Source organism: Gobio gobio (genome assembly GCF_949357685.1).
Source record: "Gobio gobio genome assembly, chromosome: 8".
NCBI classification, from domain to species: domain Eukaryota; kingdom Metazoa; phylum Chordata; class Actinopteri; order Cypriniformes; family Gobionidae; genus Gobio; species Gobio gobio.
In genome coordinates, this window is record NC_137114.1 from 47862394 (window position 1) to 47884010 (window position 21617).

A 21617-nucleotide genomic window follows, 5' to 3' on the forward strand; every position below is an offset into this window, starting at 1 on the left:
GAAAGCACAACAGCGCGTGCTGCTCCTGCACCGCATACGCACCGCAACACGCACCGCAACACGCACCGCATACGCACTGCAGACGGAGTATGTGTGAAACGGGCGTTACACTTGTTGAAAGGCGATTTACACCTTTACAAAGAATACGCTTTAAGAATATGCGGCCCCTTTAAAGAAACATGACACCGCGCGCCCTGAGCATGCGCAGAAGAGAGAAGCGCGAGACGAGAGCAGACTCTCCAGATGAAGCTGAAACTTAAAAGCGACGCTGTTAACGATCGTGAATGAAGGACAAAAGTTGAATATTTTCTCCGGATGCCTCATATTTCCAGTCTGCAGGTGAGAGATGTTTCTCAGATTACAGAGTTTAACATTAATCAGCTCCAGAGTTTACATGTTTAAGGAACAATGTAATGAAATGCGTTGTGTGTCCTGGTTTATTATTAGAGCGTAATAATATGTTGGCAGAGAGTTTTTCACAGACTCTTGACTCTATTACACCAATAAAATGTGCTTAATGTGCCACTTTACAGAAGATCTCAGACATCAGCATAATGAATGAGGTGAAAACAGGGAACTTTTGGAGACAAAGAGGCTTTTCAGCAGCTCAGTTAAACATGATGGTCCTGTTGTTTCTCTCAGACTTTGGACAGGAGTTGAACAAACCTTGTTTTGAAAGCAATTAATATCTAACTTGTACCAAACTACTCCATATTTCTGACAGAAATAATATGTAATTAAAGTAATCCAGTGTAAATTCAGTAACTTCTCTTTGATTTTTCCAGGTCTGGTCCTGTGGGCGTCAGTATCTCACAGTGATCACAGTTCACACCTGCAGTGAAGCCCCTCCCACAACAATTCACCAATAAATACTGGGAATATTCACATCATCCTACAAGAGAAGGACAAACTCCAGGTGTAGCTGCTGAAATCTGTGTGACTGTTAAAGATGGAGTTTATTAAAGAGGAGATTAAAGAGGAGATTGAAGACATGAGTTATCCAGATCCATCCAGAATAAAACATGAAGATACTGAGGAACAAATAGGTTGGTGTCCATTCTTGATTCTTCATTATTGACTGCTTTAGTAACTGTGAAATAATAAGCAGCAAAAGTGCATATTTTTTTTAGTTTGGGCTTTCGTGTTTCAAGTCAAGTAAAGATAAGTGTTTGTATGAAAAATACTAATCAGAAAACTTAACAGGATGTTAGAACTTGTTCTCTACACTACACTCAGACGCACACACTCACAAACAAAATTAATGGGTTTAGTTCAATTGTAACGCATTAAGAATTTCTCTAAAATGTCCGAACCCATTATATACTCCTGGAGAATACATCTACTGTATTAACCTATTAATATGAATGATATTAAATCCAGACACAGATTTAACTGCTGTGACATATTAAAAAAATATTATGTAACAATTAAATAAAACTACTCCTAAAAGAAGAACACGGTCTTATTTTCAGTGAATGATATGCATTCTTTATAACAACTTGCATACAACATTCCTCATAGATTAAATATGGATTAAATAATTAATGTATAATAAATATAATGAATCCTTATTAAAACTAAAGAGGGGATTTTCTCTGTCTTTTGTTGTTTGATTAATATTATGAGCACAAATGGAAGCAGGTTAATGGACTGCTGTCACTTTAAGACCGAAAATGACAATAGATGTTAGGCCCTGTCCACACGAACACGGGTATTTTCAAAACCGCAGCTTTTTCTACACGGTTTGGCTGTTCGTCCACACGTAAACGCAGTATCCGGTTACTGAAACCAGACTTTTTTGAAAACTCAGGCCAGGGTGAAGTTTTTTAGAAACTCCGGTTACAGTGTTGTCGTGTAGACGGTGAAACCGGAGATTTCGGCTTGTTAAGTCGAAATGTGCGCCGTTATCGCTTTTGTTTATACATGAGTGGAGTCTATGCAATGGCGGACGTAACTTTTAATAACTCTGCTAACAGCGCTTATTACATATATACAGATCAGGGATGGAAATTAACTTTTTTGTCCACCGGCCACTGTGGCTGGTGGATTTCAAAATCTACCAGCCACTCAATGTTTTTACCAGCCACTTTCTTGTTTTTAACCGATTAGTAATTAATACTACAAGCTCTACAATACTTAAGCAGTTTATTTAATCTCAAGTCTCAATGAAATACTGACGTTATCTCTTTTATACACACACAAACCATGAACTGATATACATTTCATTAAATGAGTAGGGCAGATTAATGGATGTGGCATTTGGATGATTCATGGTCTTTTATGGCTTCCAGTTTTAGGTTTTTAGTCCCAACAATGAAACTATTAGTTTTGGCATCTTCTGAAGCGTGTTGACGACATACTAGGGTTGCCACCTTCAGTGTGGCAAAATAAGGCACACCCATTCACGACAATATAAAATATAAAATGATTAAACATGTATGATTAATTATACATTAATAATAACATTATAATCTATATTCTATTAATTAACCTGTCTAACATATATATAATAATTCTGTCTGCCAAGCTCTGATAATGTATGGAATATTATATAAATATATTATCCATTTAAAAAAACAATAGGCCTATACCTTTAGAAGTAGGGATGTGTGTGTCAGCGCTGCTGCTTTAAATCAGTCAATCTGAGCAACTGAAATGCTTCTCTGCAAAGTGTGCAGTTGGCCTGAGGTTCATCACGAGTTACTGGACAGACCATTGATATCTTTTTTTCTATTCAGCCCTGTATCTGGAGATCCTCTTGCGTTCAAACGGTGGACGCGATGCGAGCTCGATATGTTTTTAAAAAACCGCGCAAGTTTACAGCTCATGTTCTCGAGACTCCGCCGCTATGGCAACAAAGCCGCTAAAACGCAACCACGCGGAAATTAACTTCTCTACTACTTATTGGGAATTTGATTTGTAACGCCACATTTTTTTTTAAGGTGTGCCTCCTCTCAAAGTGTCCGCCGTCCAGGTGAAACAGTAGGCTATGCTATTTGTATGTACCCGCCACGGTGGCCGGTAGGTGAAGCGAGTTTACCCGCAACAACACAAAATCACCCGCATTTGGCTGGTGGTGGGTGCTAATTTCCATCCCTGATACAGATACATGCGCAGTTATCTCATTGTATTGCAGAACAGAGGCGCCAGAATACAATAATACAACATAGTAAGGCAAGTGTGTGAAGCTTCAGTCCACTGGGGCCCTGCCCCTGTGTATATACAGTTACCTGTCACTGATTCCAAAGTAAACTTGTAGAAGGGTTTCACTGAGCCCATGGCATCCCTCAGTGCATCGGTGCCGTGGACAGGGGCAGGGCCCCAGTGGACTGAAGCTTCACACACTTGCCTTACCTAACCCCATGTGGAAATCAAGCAGCCAATCATAGCGCGGTTTTGCGTTTTCATGTGGACGGAGATTTTTTTAAAAACCGTGCTTGTGTGGACGCGATTGTTTTTTAAAACGGAGGAGCAAAAGCTCCGGTTATAAAAATACCGTGTACGTGTGGACTAGGCCTAAAGGCCAATTTATACTTCTGCGTCGAGTGCACGCAGAGGGTACGGCGTAACCCTACGCATAGACGCGTTGGTTACGCCGTACCCTACGCCGTACCCTGACGCGCACCTCTCCAAAAATGTAACAACGCGTCAATTCTACGCGGACCGCAAGCGCTGTGATTGGTCTGCCAGAACCCTTCCCTCAGGTCAATAAATAAATAAAAAATCTGCGATAGGAGTGTGTGTGTGTGTCCAGAAATTGGATGATAGTTCCTTACGTCTGCTATAACACAATATTTTGCAGTCCAGCGATTCTTTATGGTAGTAAATAAATACATAGATCCGCTGAGTATAGTTTATTTATTTTCTCATTAAAACCAATGTTAATCAGTAATTGTATATCAAGAACAGGGACACAATCAGTAATTGTATATCAAGAACAGGGACACATTAGGGTACATTTTCGTGAATGGAGTCTCCGCAACAGCAATCGATTGCTCGAGCCACCGCTAGTGAAAACAGCGGCCACGAGCTCCGCATGATTTCACAAACACATTCCAGCGCCAGATCGCCTTATTTAACTTTACTAATCAACTAGAGATGCTTAATTTGTATTAGATACAACAACTCAAGCTGCAAGAAAAGCCGCTCTCTCACTGCTGCTGATATTCCGACATGAATGTACAGATTCTACACAACAAGCTGCTTCTTCTTCGGCTGTTCTCTTGATTACACCTACATGCCCGAGGACACTGCCTTCTAGCGTCTGCATGTGGAATTGCACATTGACGCAGACAACAGCGCAGAAGTATAAATGCTCACGACGGCGTCGGCTACGCGCGTAGCCTACGGCGTACACTACGGCGTACACTCGACGCAGAAGTATAAATTGGCCTTTAGTCATAGTTTTTGTCATTCAAAGCTGGTTTTGATTTTCGTCTCGTTTTTGTCTGTGAAAAATGTTGTTGATTAAAATACTGACAAATTATTTGTCAACGAAATTAACATAGCAACACATTGAAAAATGAATGGGCCAAAAAAGGCAAGTGAATAAAAACGTGTCTTTAGTCTTGCAAACTATACCACCCCTGCTTTACAACTGTTATTAACAAGCTAACGTTAACTTGTCATGCTTGTCAAGCTGGATAACGAGTAAACAAGCACCAGAAGAGCTACTGGTGGGACGGCACGCTCCTCACTTCCAAACGGAACAAAAGTGGGATTTTGTAGTAATTGCTGCCTTCACGTGCTATCGGAAATTTGATGATTCCGACTTCTGAAGTCGTGATTACGAGCGCATTGCATTCAAGTTTCAAAATGTGAGGCCGTTCATGTGCAATGTTTATCTAGGAAACTCGTATTTACGATAATTCCGAGAGCACGTGAAGGCAGCATTAACGTTACCCTGCTGTTGAACTCCCTTCCTCCTCATCAAGGACTCCAAGATGTTTTGGTTTTAGGTGCTGAATCACCACCGTAATCGATTTATTACTAAATACTGAATGATGTTTTTTTTTTTTTATGTAAAAATGCAGAATGCTTCTTGTGATGGGTAGGTTTAGGGGCAGGGGCAGTGTGTGTGTGTGTGTGTGTGTGTGTGTGTGTGTGTGTGTGTGTGTGTGTGTGTGTGTGTGTGATGGGTAGGTTTAGGGGTAGGAGCAGTGTAGAGGGATAGAATGAAAAGGCGTTGATAAATTAGGCGAAGGAAAATTATATGAATATGAAAATTAAAAAAATCAATCGAAAATGATTCCACTGCATCAATACTAATTTGTGATAAATTTAAATATTAAAGTTTCAATCTTAAATAAATTCTTTTACTATAATTGCATTAAACGATTGGTGTCCTGCTGCTGTGACTTCACCGTTGCAGGCTCACTTTTGGCTGATTCAGTGGTTAAGGGCGGCCATTTTGTGTCGACATCATTGTAGTCCTGAGTTTGTAACACTTGCAACTCTTGGTCTTCATTTTTCACTACTGGTCCTGGGTCCTAAGCTGTTACCCCAACAAAGATAAAAGCAAGTCTAAGACTGATTCTTAAATGCTGACTAAAGTGGCACTTAAGGCCAATTTATACTTCTGCGTCGGACCTACGCCGTACCCTGACGTGCACCTCTCCAAAAATGTAACAACGCGTCAATTCTACGCGGACCGCAAGCGCTGTGATTGGTCTGCCAGAAACCCTCCCTCAGGTCAATAAATAATAAAAAAATCTGCGATGTGTGTGTGTGTCCAGAAATGGGATGATAGTTCCTTACGTCTGCTATAACACAATATTTTGTAGTCCAGCGATTCTTTATGCTAGTAAATAAATACATAGATCCGCTGAGTATAGTTTATTTTATTTTCTCATTAAAACCAAAGATGTCAATCAGTAATTGTATATCAAGAACAGGGACACATTAGGGTACATTTCGTGAATGAAGTCTACACAACAGCAATCGATTGCTCGAGCCACCGCTAGTGAAAACAGCGTCACGAGCTCTGCATGATTTCACAAACGCATTCCAGCGCCAGATCACCTTATTTAACTTTACTAATCAACTAGAGATGCTTCATTTGTATTAGATACAACAACTCAAGCTGCAAGAAAAGCCACTATCTCACTGTTGCTGATATTGATGAAATGAATGAATGTACACATTCTACACAACAAGCTGCTTCTTCTTCGGCTGTTGTCTTGATTACACCAACATGCCCGAGGACACTGCCTACTAGCGTCTGCATGTGTAATTGCACATTGACGCGGACAACAGCGCAGAAGTATAAATGCTCATGACGGCGTCGGCTACGCGCGTAGCCTGCGGCGTACACTGAGGCGTACACTCGATGCAGAAGTATAAATTGGCCTCAAGTGCCACTTTAGTCAGCATTTAAGAATCAGTCTTAGACTTGCTTTTATCTTTGTTGGGGTAACAGCTTAGGACCCAGGACCAGTAGTGAAAAATGAAGACCAAGAGTCAGGAGTTAGATTAATTAAAGAGAAATTTACTGAAGAATAGTTTGCAGTTTCATCAGCAGAAGCCAGCTTCAAGTCTCACAAGGAGTTCGTAGGCCGCGCTCCTTTTAACAGTCTCCCCGCCTCCACCCATCATACATACAATTTCTGAACAGTTATACTGTTTTCAAGGTCTAATCACGTCATTATTGTCATGTTGAATGACTCTGATTGACTCAGAGAAAATGGACGGTCTTGGTAAATTTTCACACATTGTCAGTTAATCAGATTCACGTGTACAGATATCACTTGTTGACGCTTTCACCCCAGAATTAGGCATGTAATGACCTTCCGGATTCTGGAGCAGGCGCCAGCTTGTCCAGAACAACAAGCCCCTCATCTTTTAGCATGCCCGCAATCCACCTCCAATACTGATCTGTAACACAGAATACTGCGCACATACACAGATACACAGTCTTTCCAAGGTTGGAGTTGGTGAGATCTGGTCCCAACCAGAGAAAGTTTTCCAAAACATATTGATAACATGTGCTTTTCTCTCAGTGAGAGATACAGACAATAGTACAGACCATATTCATCTTGATTCTTTAGGGTTTCAGTAAAAGAAAATATTAAAGGAAATAAAATAAAGAAATAACATGAAAGACAAATCCACATTTCATCTCTGGAAGCCGGGCTAAATGAGCAATCTCTGTTACTGCATTCCTGTCGAGTTGGAGGTGTGTGATGCCTCTAAAATCCAGACACACCACAACATGTTGAAATCAAGTGTTTTTGCGAAACATCACACACCTCCAGGACAGACCCTCAGTCACCACTCAGAGACCAAATACAAACTTTAGAAATTATAAAGGAAGAAACAATCATGGGTCCTATTGATATAAGCAAACTCATAACTGGAAAGAATCATTGAAATCATAATTATATAGGAGGATGAATATTGATTGAGGCTTTGATTATAAATTTTATTAGGATATATACAATTCTATTGAAGCGGTAGTGGATTTCAGAATCCACCTTTCAGCTTCTTTATAAAAGTCTCTTAGTTCTATAAAAGTTCACACTTGTAGTTCGGTTCGTTTGGTCCGGACCAAAAAACAAGAAAAAAACATATAGTCCTGGTCCGCTTAGCGTTCACACTGGCATTTTTAACAGCGAACCTAAAGTTACTGAACCAAAGGCATAGGTATACGGTCACAACCTGATTGGTCGGCTTTTATGACGTATATTTCGTGACGGAGCTTGCTTACCGAACATTCAAAACAATGCTGTGTGCTGGATTAAACGCCATCATTTTATGCGTGTACAAATGGTTTTATTTTTACCAGCTGAGAACTCACGAAGAGAGAACTCACGAAGAGCTCATAAAATGTTCAAAACATTCAAAACAGCACCAGGATTTGCTCTGTTGTATACAGAAACGAAGATCTGCATATATCGATGAGGCACTTTACCTCCTCCTTGCTCCACGTTTGCCCTCTACTCATTTTGGATACACCTTTTTGTGTCGTCAAATCAGCTGACTTGTAGCGTCGCATCTGGTGACATTACGTCCTGTTTTTGGTTCGCTTACATGTCTTTGGTCCGTTTTGCATTCATATATCAATCGAACCGCACCAGAGTTCGTTTGGAAGCGGACTGAGACCCATCTTTTTAGCGTTCTCGGTCCGCTTGTTTGGTGCGCACCAGGGTTCGGATGGCAGCGTTCACATGTGTTCAAATGAACCGCACTAACCGAGCAATCGCACCAGGGTCCGTTTTAATCGCACCAAACATGACAAGTGTGAACACACCCTTAAACAACTTTTACTGAGAATCTTTTGACACTTAAGTTAAAGCTTAAGACTATTCTTAAGAGCACTTCTTAAAGGTTTTATAAATACAGGCCCAGATTTCTTGTTTTCTGCTGAGTGTTTTTAATTTTCACATTTAAACTCACTGAACTGATTCTGACTACTTTATATGTTTATTTTAGACCAGATGGAAGTGAAGGAGCAACAACACAAACTAAATGACATAAAGAAACTCTGTGACTTCAAAACTCAAGAAACAGAAGCCAAAAAGCTGCACACCTGCTCTCAGTGTGGAAAGAGTTTCACACAAAAAGGAAACCTTAACACACACATGAGAGTTCACACTGGAGAGAAACCGTGTACATGCACTCAGTGTGGAAAGAGTTTTACTCAAACATCAGCTCTCAGGTATCATCTGCACATTCACTCTGGAGAAAAACCATTCAAGTGTGATCAGTGTGGGAAAGATTTTATTTCATCCTCAAATCTTAAAAAACACCTGATGGTTCATTCAGATGAGAAGCCTCATGTGTGTTCTCTCTGTGGAAAGAGTTTTTCACGACTTGACTGTTTTAAACTGCACCAGAAAACGCATGATGGAGTGAGAGATCATGTGTGCTTTGACTGTGGGAAGAGCTTTACTAAATCTAGTCATCTGAAACAGCACCAAAGAATTCATACTGGAGAAAAACCTCACAAGTGCTCATATTGTGACAAGAGATTCACTCAGTCTGGAGACCTGAAATCACACGAGCGAGTTCATACTGGAGAGAAGCCGTACTACTGTACTCAGTGTGAGAAGAGTTTCAGAGATGCATCAGATCTCAGTATTCATCTGCGCATTCACTCTGGAGAAAAGCCATTTAACTGTGATCAGTGTGGGAAAGATTTTATTTCATCATCAAATCTAAAAAAACACCTGATGGTTCATTCAGATGAGAGACCTCATGTGTGTTCTCTCTGTGGAAAGAGTTTTTCATGGCTGAGCAGTTTTAAACTGCACCAGAAAACACACACAGGTGTGAGAGATCATGTGTGTTGTGACTGTGGGAAGAGCTTTACTACATCTAGTCATCTGAAAGAGCACCAAAGAACTCACACTGGAGAAAGACCTTACAAGTGCTCATATTGTGACAAGAGTTTCTATCGGTCTGGACACCTGAAAAAACATGAGCGAGTTCATACTGGAGAGAAGTACTACTGTACTCAGTGTGAGAAGAGTTTCAGAGATGCATCAGATCTCAGTATTCATCTGCGCATTCACTCTGGAGAAAAGCCATTTAACTGTGATCAGTGTGGTAAAGATTTTATTTCATCATCAAATCTTAAAAAACACCTGATGGTTCATTCAGAAGAGAGACCTCATGTGTGTTCTCTCTGTGGAAAGAGTTTTACACGGCTGAAGAGTTTTAAACAGCACCAAAAAACACACACAGGTGTGAGAGATCATGTGTGCTGTGACTGTGGGAAGAGCTTTACTACATCTGGTCATCTGAAAGTGCACCAAAGAACTCATACTGGAGAAAGACCTTACAAGTGCTCATATTGTGACAAGAGTTTCAATCGGTCTCATCACCTGAAAAAACATGAGCGAGTTCATACTGGAGAGAAGCCGTACCACTGTACTCAGTGTGAGAAGAGTTTCAGAGATGCAACAGGTTTAAAAAATCATCTGTTTATTCACTCTGAAGAAATAATCCTTCAAATTCATAATGAAATGCACCAATCAGGCATAACATTATGAATATTGTGTTGGCCCCCCTTTTGCAGCTCTGACCCGTAGAGGCATGGACTCCAATAGACCCCTGAAGGTGTGCTGTGGTATCTGGCACCAGGATGTTAGCAGCAGATCAAGTCCTGTTAATTGTGAGGTGGGGCTTCCATGGATCAGACTTGTTTGCCACCACAGAATACCATTTCCATGAAAGGGTGTACATGGTCTGCAACAATGCTTAGGAAGGTGGTACGTGTCAAAGTGACCCAAGGTTTCCCAGCAGAACATTGCCCAAAGCATCACACTGCCTCCACCAGAAAAAAAAAGAAAACGTGATTCATCAGACCAGGCCACCTTCTTCCATTGCTCTGTGGTCCAGTTCTGATGCTCTAGTGCCACTGTTGGTGCTTTCGGCGGTGGACAGGGGTCAGCAAGGGCACCCTGAGTGGTCTGTGGTTATGCAGCCCCATACGCAACAAACTGAGATGCACTGTGTATTCTGACACCTTTCTATCAGAACCAGCTTTAACTTCTTGAGCAATTTGAGCTACAGTAGCTCGTCTGTTTGATCGGACCACACGGTCAAACGCGCTCAAATCCTAACGCTTGCCCATTTTTCCTGCTTCTAGCACATCAAATTTGAGGACAAAATGTTCACTTGCTGCCTAATATATCCCACCCACTAACAGGTGATGAAGATAATCAGTGTTATTCACTTTACCTCTCAGTGGTCATAATATTATGCCTGATCTGTGTATGTAGCTAGTGTGAATATCAAAATGCTTTATCTGTGTCCAGATTTGACTGTAATGCAAAATTGATGCTTCAAATCAAAATAAAAACTCAACTTTGACTAAAAGTATTCTTTAATATTGTGTAAATATATATACATATTCAAATCAAATGCAAAGTTACTAATTATGTCCGAATCAAAACACCATGTTATTATTTATATATATATATACATACAGCCATCTAGAGGTCACACAATGGCATTATATTTGACAAATGGTGCATAATTTAGAGATGCCCTTAAAATACATGTTAAAGGGGGGGAAACCATTATTATAACTAATTTTAGTAAAATAATAAATCTAATAATTCAGGAATCACGCCTGATCAGGTGAAATTAGGCATGCATAGAGCACATACAAGGCCTACTCTAAGCAGAATCAAGATTACAAACTAATATAATGGCCTGCTGCGGAGGATAATGTTGAGCAGGATACATGCACTGAATACACAGACATTTTCTTTCTTAACACACCAGCTCGAAATTCAGTATGAACACATATAGTCAGACTAATAGTGCACAGCGTATTAAGCAGCCATGCTTTATTTATTTATTAACATGTATGTGTGCATCAAAAACGAGAACGATGCTGAGCCAAATTAAGATAAAGATGTTAGTGATGTTAACAGTAGCCGTGTTTCCATAACCCTTCAAATTGCGAATTGAAAATACGCCCAATGGAAACGCGTCAATTTCGCAAAAACTCCCACATATCGCAAAAAAGTTTTTACGCTCGCTTGAGGTGGTTTTTCAGGCAATTCGAAAAAGAAAATTTTCCGCAAAACTGCAATGGAAACTGTTTTTTCGCATTTACAGGTCACCTGGTCCGGTCACGCATTGCTCTCACATAGGGCCTACATATAATTTTTTTCCACTCAAGTATGTCTAATAACGATATCTTATGTCGTTAAAACAACATTTTCTCCTAATAAAGAAAGTGGTGTAACTTTATAATGACGGACCCCGGTGCAACCACAAATATCATAACTATCTATAGGCCTATTGTAATTAAGACATATATTCAAGAAATGTATTAAAACAGAAATACGCTATAGTTTCAGCCTTGCTCAAAGACTGAGGAAACAGGCCATTTACAAACGTCAATCATTCCCGACAATCTTGGTTTGCTTATTTATTAAATATAGGCTACAGCCAAATAGTTGATTAAACATTGATCAAAATTAAAAAACTATTTATACAAAACGAAATTGATTTTAAAGAAAGAACTTTCTAGAAAACACAATTCACAAAATGTCTCCAGACATATGCGCATCTGATTATGTGCCTTACTCTGATTAAAAATGCTGCTCACTTTTCATAATCAACATATGAAATTAAAAGATTATAATATTTAGACATAGCCTAACTAAATGAAACTAAATAGGCTACGTTTTCTTTAACACTCTGTCCAACAAAGTCGTCGGCGCCTTTTGATGGATTTTTTCCTTATTCCATTTCCAGCTGAAACTCACAATACTCCGTCATTTTTAGCCATACAGATAAGTGCAAGACATAATTATAAACAGTAAACTTTCTACTTTTAATTGTGTACACTCAATAACAGCAAAGGCCGTGGACTCAGGGAACAGATTATTTTGCACTCCACTCCAAACGCTGTCTTCCTTTCAAAAATATATTTTGTTTATTAAACACAGTTTTTCATTTCAAAAGCATTTCTAAATTCAGTTTATATTTCCAACAAACGAAATTCCAAGCCAAAATAACAAAGTGGTAAAAAAAACCTTTGAGTTATCACCATGAAGATTCAAACTTTTCGCTCGTCTCTGTATGTGGCAATGAGTCACAATAACCTGGCGTATGTAAAAGTCGATCATTCTTTACAGATTATGGTATGTTTGGACAGAAGACGAGTTCTTTATTAAACTCATTAAAAAAATAGAATATAAAATGCCACAATTTATCATAACACCTGCCGCTCAAGTATAAGGTGCTTTCCTTGCCATTTAAAATAATGGCGTGCGGTGGCTGGGATATACATAAACCTAACAACATCCGTAGCATAATTTTTGGAATGATTTATCACGAGAGGAACAAAAAAATTTTAGTCGCACAACATCAGTTAATGGAAACGCTGTCATTTCGCAATTTTTTTTATCGACTTTTAGAAAATATCGCAAAAGTTTTGCACAAATCTCTAATGGAAACGCGGCTAGTGACACCAAAGCACCGAAGCGTGTGTCAAAAAAAAGGAAACGATTTTCAGTGAAGCTTTGTATCGATGCTTGATTCGTTCTTATCAAAATCACGTGGCCAATGACGTCCGAAGCTTTGTTTTACACACACCCGTGACTGCTTCGTACTCCGATTCAAAAAGCGCACCACGGGTTGTTAGAACTGTTGTATTGCGCTAGTTTATTGTTGCAACACTTTGTCATGGTTCTGAAATGTGGGGACACTTTCATTTGAGTTCGCCCAATAAGGTTGATAATATATTTGGCTTTTGTTCTGCAGCCTTATATATATATATATATATATATATATATATGTATGTGTGTGTGTGTGTGTGTGTGTGTACATATGTGTGTATGTATGTATGTGTGTGTGTTTCTTTGTGTGCATGCCCCTGCATTTATTTAGTCTACTTCCTTTATTCATGAGTTTTATTTGTTTACAAACAGGAAAAATGTCCACATTTACAATACAAAATGTTATCTTTATTGGTTTGAGTTACTAAGAGTGCAATGCAACAGATTGTTGTCATGTATATTGATTCATTCATTCATCTATCCATTAATTCATTTTTGCTTCTAAGCATTTTTGCTTGCTACGCGTTCACACCAAACGTGAATAGAGCGTCAAATTCGCGTCTATCACTTCTAGTTGGACGCTTTTGAATCCACTCACGTGTCCACAGCGAATCGGACGCGCATATAAATCGGGCATTTTAAGTGAAATAGACGCGTGTTCAAGATGCTACAGGAGAAATATGTCATAAAACACCACTCTGCCTCTTTTCATTTTCATTAAAAAATATTAACCATTAATAGCCACACAAATGTGGTTCAGGCAACGCACTACCTACATTATCTTCACTGCATGTAGATTTAAATATCCTAAAAAATAAAGTTATGAAACTTCTCTTTGCCCTCAGTCAAAACGATTTGGTAGGCAACAAATTATAGATTCATGAGGCCAAAGATCGCCCGTTATATTATATCACATGTTTAACCACTACAGAGACATCAGAGCCAGCGGCAGACGTCAGAAGGACTGGCCGAGGAAAGGCTGCTCTCGCCGGGGTTAACGAGCGCCGCTGATAGGGATGGCAGACGCGAAACAGACGTTTCGGGGCTTTGCCGAGATCCCGAAGCGCAGATGTTTCGAAACACTGCTCCGAACTGTGATTCGAAACACCCATGTCACGTGACTATGGCTAAATGAAGCTTCAAAGTGTTTCATCAGGTGGCGCCTTCCGAAACTGCGTTGATTAAAGGGGGCGGGAACAAACCACACATCTGTATAAACCTAACTCACCACAGTTTAAAAGTGAAGTAAATCCATCTTCACCTCGTGGGTTTTTGTGAGAGGAGAGAGATTTTGTGATAGCAGTGAGATTTATAGTGCGCTTTGGTTAGTTATATTTAGGCTAGATTTAAATTAGATATATTGACTGTGTTACGGCCCTGGTCTAGGTCAGGACCGCAACATAAATGACACAACACAAAATGGCTGTTCAAGTACTCATTTTATTTTCTCAGTTTCTCAGATCTTTCTGATCAGTTCTTTTGTGCGGCAGCCATTGGAGAACACCAACCAAAAACAAAATACGTAAACAAAAGAACTGAAGCAAATGATCAGGGGTGAGCAAATGCCAAAATAATAAACAAACAACACTCTAACTTCCCATTAATGAACTAACTTCCTTGTGCATAAAAATAAAGAAACCAAAATACAACAACATAACCTACCTCCCTATCTATCCAACAGAACAGGAGAAAAGGGTGGTGGCCAAGTGGCCTACAAAAATAAATAAGGCACTCACCCCCTACAGCTTCACATGTGATTTACAAACAAGTTCATGGGACATGGACGTTCAAGACATAAAGCTCTCACAATGGTTAACAGCACTCTGTAACTTACTTTAACAGCATTTTCACTAAAGCTGAACACCAAGGCTAACACATTAGCAATAAGGATCAAGGAGAGAGACACACAGCAGCAATCATGGCAAGTAACAAAGAGAGTGCAAACAGGTAAAAGGCGAGAGCAAAAAGTGAGAGCGCCCTCCAGGGAGACTTGGAGGAATTTATAGTCCAGGCCTCATCTCTGGTCCAACCATCGACGGTCACTCGTTAAGCCTTGGGCCAATCCTGTCAGAGAGGACACACAGGAACATACACAGCATACAATACGTCATAGACGTAACACCCCCACCCTTAAAATTACAAATAACTGAATTTGTAATACAAACAAAAAAAATTCTTAACGTTCAAGCTTACTTGGAGCACGTGACAAAGCGTCAGCAATCACATTCTCACATCCTTTCTTGTGTCGAATTTCCAGGTTAAAACCTTGGATCAGAAGAGACCAGCGCATTAACCTCTGGTTTGAATTTGACATTCGGAAAAGAAACACAAGGGGATTATGGTCAGTATACACCAAAACAGGAACAGTAGAAGCGTCAAGATAGATTTCAAAATGTTGGAGTGCCAACAACAGTGCAAGGGCTTCTTTTTCAATGGTGCTGTAATGCTGCTGTGACTTCGTGAACTTCTTTGAGAAGTAAGAGATTGGGTGATCAATTCCCACAGCATCTTCCTGAATAAGAACTGCACCTGCTCCCACGTCACTTGCATCTACTTCTAGTTTAAATGCTCTTAAGAAGTTTGGAGCGGACAAAACTGGGGCACTGCACAACAACCTCTTGATAGCATCAAAAGCTGATTGACACTCCATATTCCAATCAAACACTTTAGACTGACTCAATAAATTTGTGAGTGGTGATGCAATTTCAGCAAAGTTTTTGCAGAAGGCACGATAATATCCCGTCATTCCCAAGAAACGACGCAACTCCCGCTTTGTGGTTGGAGCTGGGAAAGTAATCATACACTCAATTTTTGCTTCCACAGGACGCACCTGTCCCTGACCCACACGTTTTCCCAGGTAGGTCACGACTGCCTTACCAAACTCACACTTGGCAAGGTTCAAGGTAAGTGAAGCAGCATTTAACCGCTCAAACACTGAACAGAGACTTGTCAAATGCTGTTTCCAGTCGAATGAATAAACGACAATGTCGTCTAAGTACGCCTCACAGTTCTCTAATCCAGCAAGCACAATTCTCATCAAGCGTTGGAATGTAGCGGGTGCATTTCGCATCCCGAAAGCCATCCTCTTGTACTGAAGGAAATGATCAGGAGTGACAAAGGCAGATATTTCTGAAGCCCTGGCCGTCAGAGGGACCTGCCAATACCCTTTTAACAGGTCAAGCTTGGTCACAAACTTTGCAGCACCCACCCTGTCTATGCAATCATCCATCCTTGGCAAAGGATAAGAGTCAGGTGTTGTAATGGAATTTACCTTACGGTAATCTGTGCAGAATCTAAAACTCCCGTCAGACTTCGGCACCAGCAGACATGGTGAGCTCCACGCACTCGAACTTGGCACAGCAAAACCATGTTCCAGCAGGTATGCAGATTCTTCTTGCATCATTCTCCGTTTGACAGGGTTTACACGATAAGAGTTCTGTTTGATAGGAGAACAACCACCCACGTCAATGTCATGCTCCAACACCGTGGTTTCACTGGGCACATCAGAAAAAAGAGACGGAAACTTTTCAATTAGAGCAATAACATCATTTTGACACCCTTCACTCAGGTAGCACAGGTGAGACTTTAAGTTCGTCAAGAGCTTTGAATTTTCCAAGCGAGCACATGACACTTCTCGCACCCTGAGCCCATCCTCCTCAGGACAGTACGCAGCTATGACAGCAGCGACAGGAACAGTGGTTTTGAACACATTCTGTGGCATATCTCTCGTTACATAGGCTTTCAACATATTAATGTGACACACTCTGGTTTTACGTCTTCTGTCGGGTGTATTGATGACATAATCAGTGTCACTTAGCTTCTGCTTGATTGTATAAGGACCATAAAACTTTGCTTGTAACGGTGATGTAGGCAGAGGAAGGAATACAAGCACCAGATCACCTTCCTGAAAACTGCGATACACACTCTTTTTATCAAAGTGCTTTTTCATTTTTTCCTGAGTGATGCTCAGATTTGAAAGTGCCACTTCACGAGCTCTATATAAACGTTCTCGAAAGGAACTCACATACTCAAGTACATTAGTTTGTGGTTTTGTCTCACGCAACAATTGTTCTCGCAACAGTTTCAACGGACCACGAACAGTGTGCCCAAACACTAATTCAGCCGGACTGAAACCCAGAGATTCTTGAATGGTCTCTTTCACGGCGAACATAACCAATGGAACACCCTCATCCCACTCTTTCCCCGTTTCAAAACAGTACGACCGCAACATACTCTTTAGCGTCTGATGAAATCGTTCTAGTGCCCCCTGTGACTCTGGATGGTAAGCACTAGAAAATGTATGCTTGACAGACAGACAGGTCAAAACCTGAGCAAACAGCTTGGAGGTAAAATTTGAACCTTGATCTGACTGTATGACTTTGGGAATGCCAAAGGTAGAAAAGAATTTAATCAGTTCCCTTGTCACGTTTTTAGCTCTAATCGTACGCATAGGAATCGCCTCCGGATACCGAGTGGCAGCACACATTAGAGTTAACAGGTACTGATAGCCAGACTTCGTCTTCGGTAGTGGACCAACACAATCAATAATGATTCTCTCGAATGGTTCAGACAGAGCTGGAATAGGATGAAGAGGAGCGTTAGGAATTCCCTGATTAGGTTTACCAGATAACTGGCATACATGACATGAACGACAGTATCTGGAAACTGCTGCTTTCAAACCAGGCCAGAAGAAATAACGAATGATGCGATCGAAAGTTTTATTTACTCCCAAATGGCCAGAAAGAACATGATCATGAGCCAAACACAGAATCTGTTCACGATAACTCTCAGGGACCACCACCTGAAACACAGTTTTCCAGCTCAAATCCTTCTTTGATGGCGACCATTTACGCATGAGCACCCCATCTTCCCAAACGTAACTTACATCCTTAGTCGCTACCTCATCCTTCTGTACAGCCACGGCAACACACTTATCCAATGACGGGTCAGCTTTTTGCGCAGCAGCCAGCTGCTCCCTCCCTGTTCCCAGCAGAGACTCAAGTCGGACTGCAACAGCTTGATCAGGAACACCGACATTAGAAAAAACATCCTGCACACACTCCTTTTCAGCAGCTCCATCAGTCATGAATGTTTCAGACACATCTAGAACATCATCAAATTTTCTAGTCTGAGCCCTCGTTACCGCACAGGCAGGAAAAACTGACGGAAATTGTCGACCCACATCAATCCGTTCGCGTAACTCAGTCACATCTGGCCTATCCACTACGATCGGCTGAGGAAACACTTTACCACCAGCGATATCGTTACCCAGAATCAGATCGACTCCTTCAACAGGAAGCCGAGAGCGTATTCCCAACTTCGTAAAGCCTGTAAACAAATCAGACTTAAGATAAACTGAATGTAAAGGCACTTTAACACAGCCAAGCTCAATACCACGAATTAACACACTTGATCCGCAGTATGACTGTTCAGAAAATTCTAGTGCACTTTCCAAAATGAAGGACTGAACCGAACCCGTATCTCGCAAGATTGTTATAGACTTCAAACCTCCCTGCTCATCTGAAAGAGATACAGAACCATTCATAATAAATGGACAGTACAGGTCAGTATGTGAACTAGCAAACTGAGATGGCATAGTGTCAGTCTGGACCAAAGCAACTTCTTTTGGTTTCTCAGGAGATTTACCCTGACTCCAGCGTTTACAATCCGCAATTAAATGTCCTTGCTCACGGCAGAAAAAACACACACGACTTTCTCCCTCACGAGACACATATGCGTCACGAGACACATTCGAAATGGCTTCTCTATCCTCTCGTTTTACCTTACCCTTATTAAAAACTCTTGAGCGGTTTCGCACAGAGAATTCAACAGATGAGCCATTATACACAGACGGGGTAAAAGTAGTTTTGTGCGTGAGCACAAATTCGTCTGCCAAAACAGCAGCTGCCGGTATGGACAATACCTTCTGTTCGTTTAGGTATACCACAATATCCTCCGAAATGCAACTTTTAAAGTCCTCCAACAGTAAAAGTTCTCGTAACTGTTCAAATGTGGTAACACGGCTTGCTGCACACCATTTATCGAACACAGTTTTCTCATGAGCAAATTCACCAAATGTTTGACGGGTTAATTTCTGATGATTTCGGAATTTCTGTCGATAAGCTTCAGGTACTAATTCGTACGCTCGCAACACAGTAGCTTTGACAGTATCATAATCCAGACTTTGCTCGACAGGTAAAGCTGTACACACTTCCTGAGCCTTACCCACTAATCTACATTGCAGAAGCAACGACCACAACTCCTTCGGCCAACGCAATGTAACTGCAATGCGCTCAAAAGCGACGAAATACGAATCTACCTCCGTCTCTCTAAAATGAGGAACAAGTGTAACATATCTACTCACATCCAGATTGGTTACAGACTCACCAATAGATGAAGTAGTAGGGTGTGGCGGACTTTGAACCGGTACAGCTGAAACTGGCGCATTCACTGGCGTGCGAGGAGATGGAGGTCTCGATCTAGGCATAGGCACAGGTACATTAGGTTATGCTTTAGCTTGTAGTTCCAAACTACGTAATTTAAACCTACTATCAGTCTCCAACTCCCCAGTTCGATAGTGAAGCAACTGCGCGTCATAATCCTGTTTCTTTAACTCTAGATCCAACTCTTTCAGTCTAATCGCTAGCAAAGGATCAAAACGAAGATGACTAGGATCTATATTAGGAAAAGACAAAGTTTCCTTACCTACATCAGTTTCAACACTCTTCCGCTCATCCGGCAAAATTCCAGCCTCTATCAACTTGCTGTATAACTCCTCTTTAACTACCCGTTTTTGCCCCTCCCTAGGAACAGGAATATCAAAGAAATCTGCAATCTGCAACAAATCAGCCTTACGACACTTATTATATTCCTCCGTTGTAGGATATAATGTAAACGACGTTAAATCAAATTCCATATTCGACCGTAACTCGTCCCACACAAAAGAAAATTACCAGACAAACAAACGCATGGTTACTTCCACCACATACCTCCATTTACATGCCCAAACAAACCTCCAAAATGCATGTCTGCACCACACTAGTCCCCAATCTATGTTATCCGTAACGGACAAACTCCCAGTTTAGATGAATGAAAACAAACTAATCAAGCCCTTAACTTAGACCATCCGCCACGATCAACCGGCTGGACGAGCCCCCAATTTATGTTACGGCCCTGGTCTAGGTCAGGACCGCAACATAAATGACACAACACAAAATGGCTGTTCAAGTACTCATTTTATTTTCTCAGTTTCTCAGATCTTTCTGATCAGTTCTTTTGTGCGGCAGCCATTGGAGAACACCAACCAAAAACAAAATACGTAAACAAAAGAACTGAAGCAAATGATCAGGGGTGAGCAAATGCCAAAATAATAAACAAACAACACTCTAACTTCCCATTAATGAACTAACTTCCCTGTGCATAAAAATAAAGAAACCAAAATACAACAACATAACCTACCTCCCTATCTATCCAACAGAACAGGAGAAAAGGGTGGTGGCCAAGTGGCCTACAAAAATAAATAAGGCACTCACCCCCTACAGCTTCACATGTGATTTACAAACAAGTTCATGGGACATGGACGTTCAAGACATAAAGCTCTCACAATGGTTAACAGCACTCTGTAACTTACTTTAACAGCATTTTCACTAAAGCTGAACACCAAGGCTAACACATTAGCAATAAGGATCAAGGAGAGAGACACACAGCAGCAATCATGGCAAGTAACAAAGAGAGTGCAAACAGGTAAAAGGCGAGAGCAAAAAGTGAGAGTGCCCTCCAGGGAGACTTGGAGGAATTTATAGTCCAGGCCTCATCTCTGGTCCAACCATCGACGGTCACTCGTTAAGCCTTGGGCCAATCCTGTCAGAGAGGACACACAGGAACATACACAGCATACAATACGTCATAGACGTAACAACTGATAGGTATAGACAGTGACATATAGTATAGATATAGTGACACATTCATATAGGCTAAGTTAGATAGTGACAGATAGATAGCACAGCATAAGTTAGATATATAGAATTATATAGATATAGATTCATAGGTGATATATAGATAGATATATTAATTGAATATATAAAAATGGAGGCTGCACGCAAGAGATGCCGTACATCTGTGGTGTGGGAGCATTTCCATTTGGAAGCACCAAATAAAGTGAGATGTGTGTATTGTGATAGGCAGCTAGCCTTCTGCAACAATACATCATCCATGTATTTACATCATCCAAAAATATTTGTGCATGCCAGCAACAAGTGTCCCTTGTGAGAGGATTTTTTCAAAGGCTGGAGAAATTATATGTAAAAAAAGAAGTCAGCTGAGTCCTTCAACAGCAGAGCAATTCATATTTTTGAATAAAAATGTTTTGTGACAAATGTGACACATTGTGGCTTTATTTATTTTATTAATGTTCATTTTGTATAACAAACAAATATATATAGTTCTTTACAATGACAAGGCTACAGGTTACAAAACCAAGATCATGTACTTGTCAGACAGATGTTAAAAACAATTTTTTTTACATGGATCATTGTCAAGGTATTTCAGATCAACACATGGAAGTGATCACTAGATGGCGCCGTAGAGACGGGTGTC

The 21617-nt window shown here is 40.6% G+C and overlaps 1 protein-coding gene across 1 annotated transcript; it reads left to right on the forward strand.

Annotated features, from left to right (window-relative positions):
* The first annotated feature begins 206 nt into the window (after positions 1-206).
* Positions 207-10817, forward strand: LOC307130133 (uncharacterized protein). Its single transcript, XM_079823029.1, has 3 exons — positions 207-339; positions 786-1046; positions 8431-10817. Exons 2-3 carry the CDS (start codon positions 950-952, stop codon positions 9990-9992), a joined length of 1659 nt encoding a protein of 552 aa, XP_079679155.1. The 5' UTR covers positions 207-339; positions 786-949; the 3' UTR covers positions 9993-10817.
* Positions 10818-21617: the final 10800 nt, after the last annotated feature.

Bases quoted from the DNA above. Each gene is read 5' to 3' on its own strand.
- LOC307130133 (XM_079823029.1), top strand. From the start codon at position 950: ATGGAGTTTATTAAAGAGGAGATTAAAGAGGAGATTGAAGACATGAGT. The intron at 1,047-8,430 runs GTTGGTGTCCAT...TGTTTATTTTAG, and splicing joins AGATACTGAGGAACAAATAG to ACCAGATGGAAGTGAAGGAG.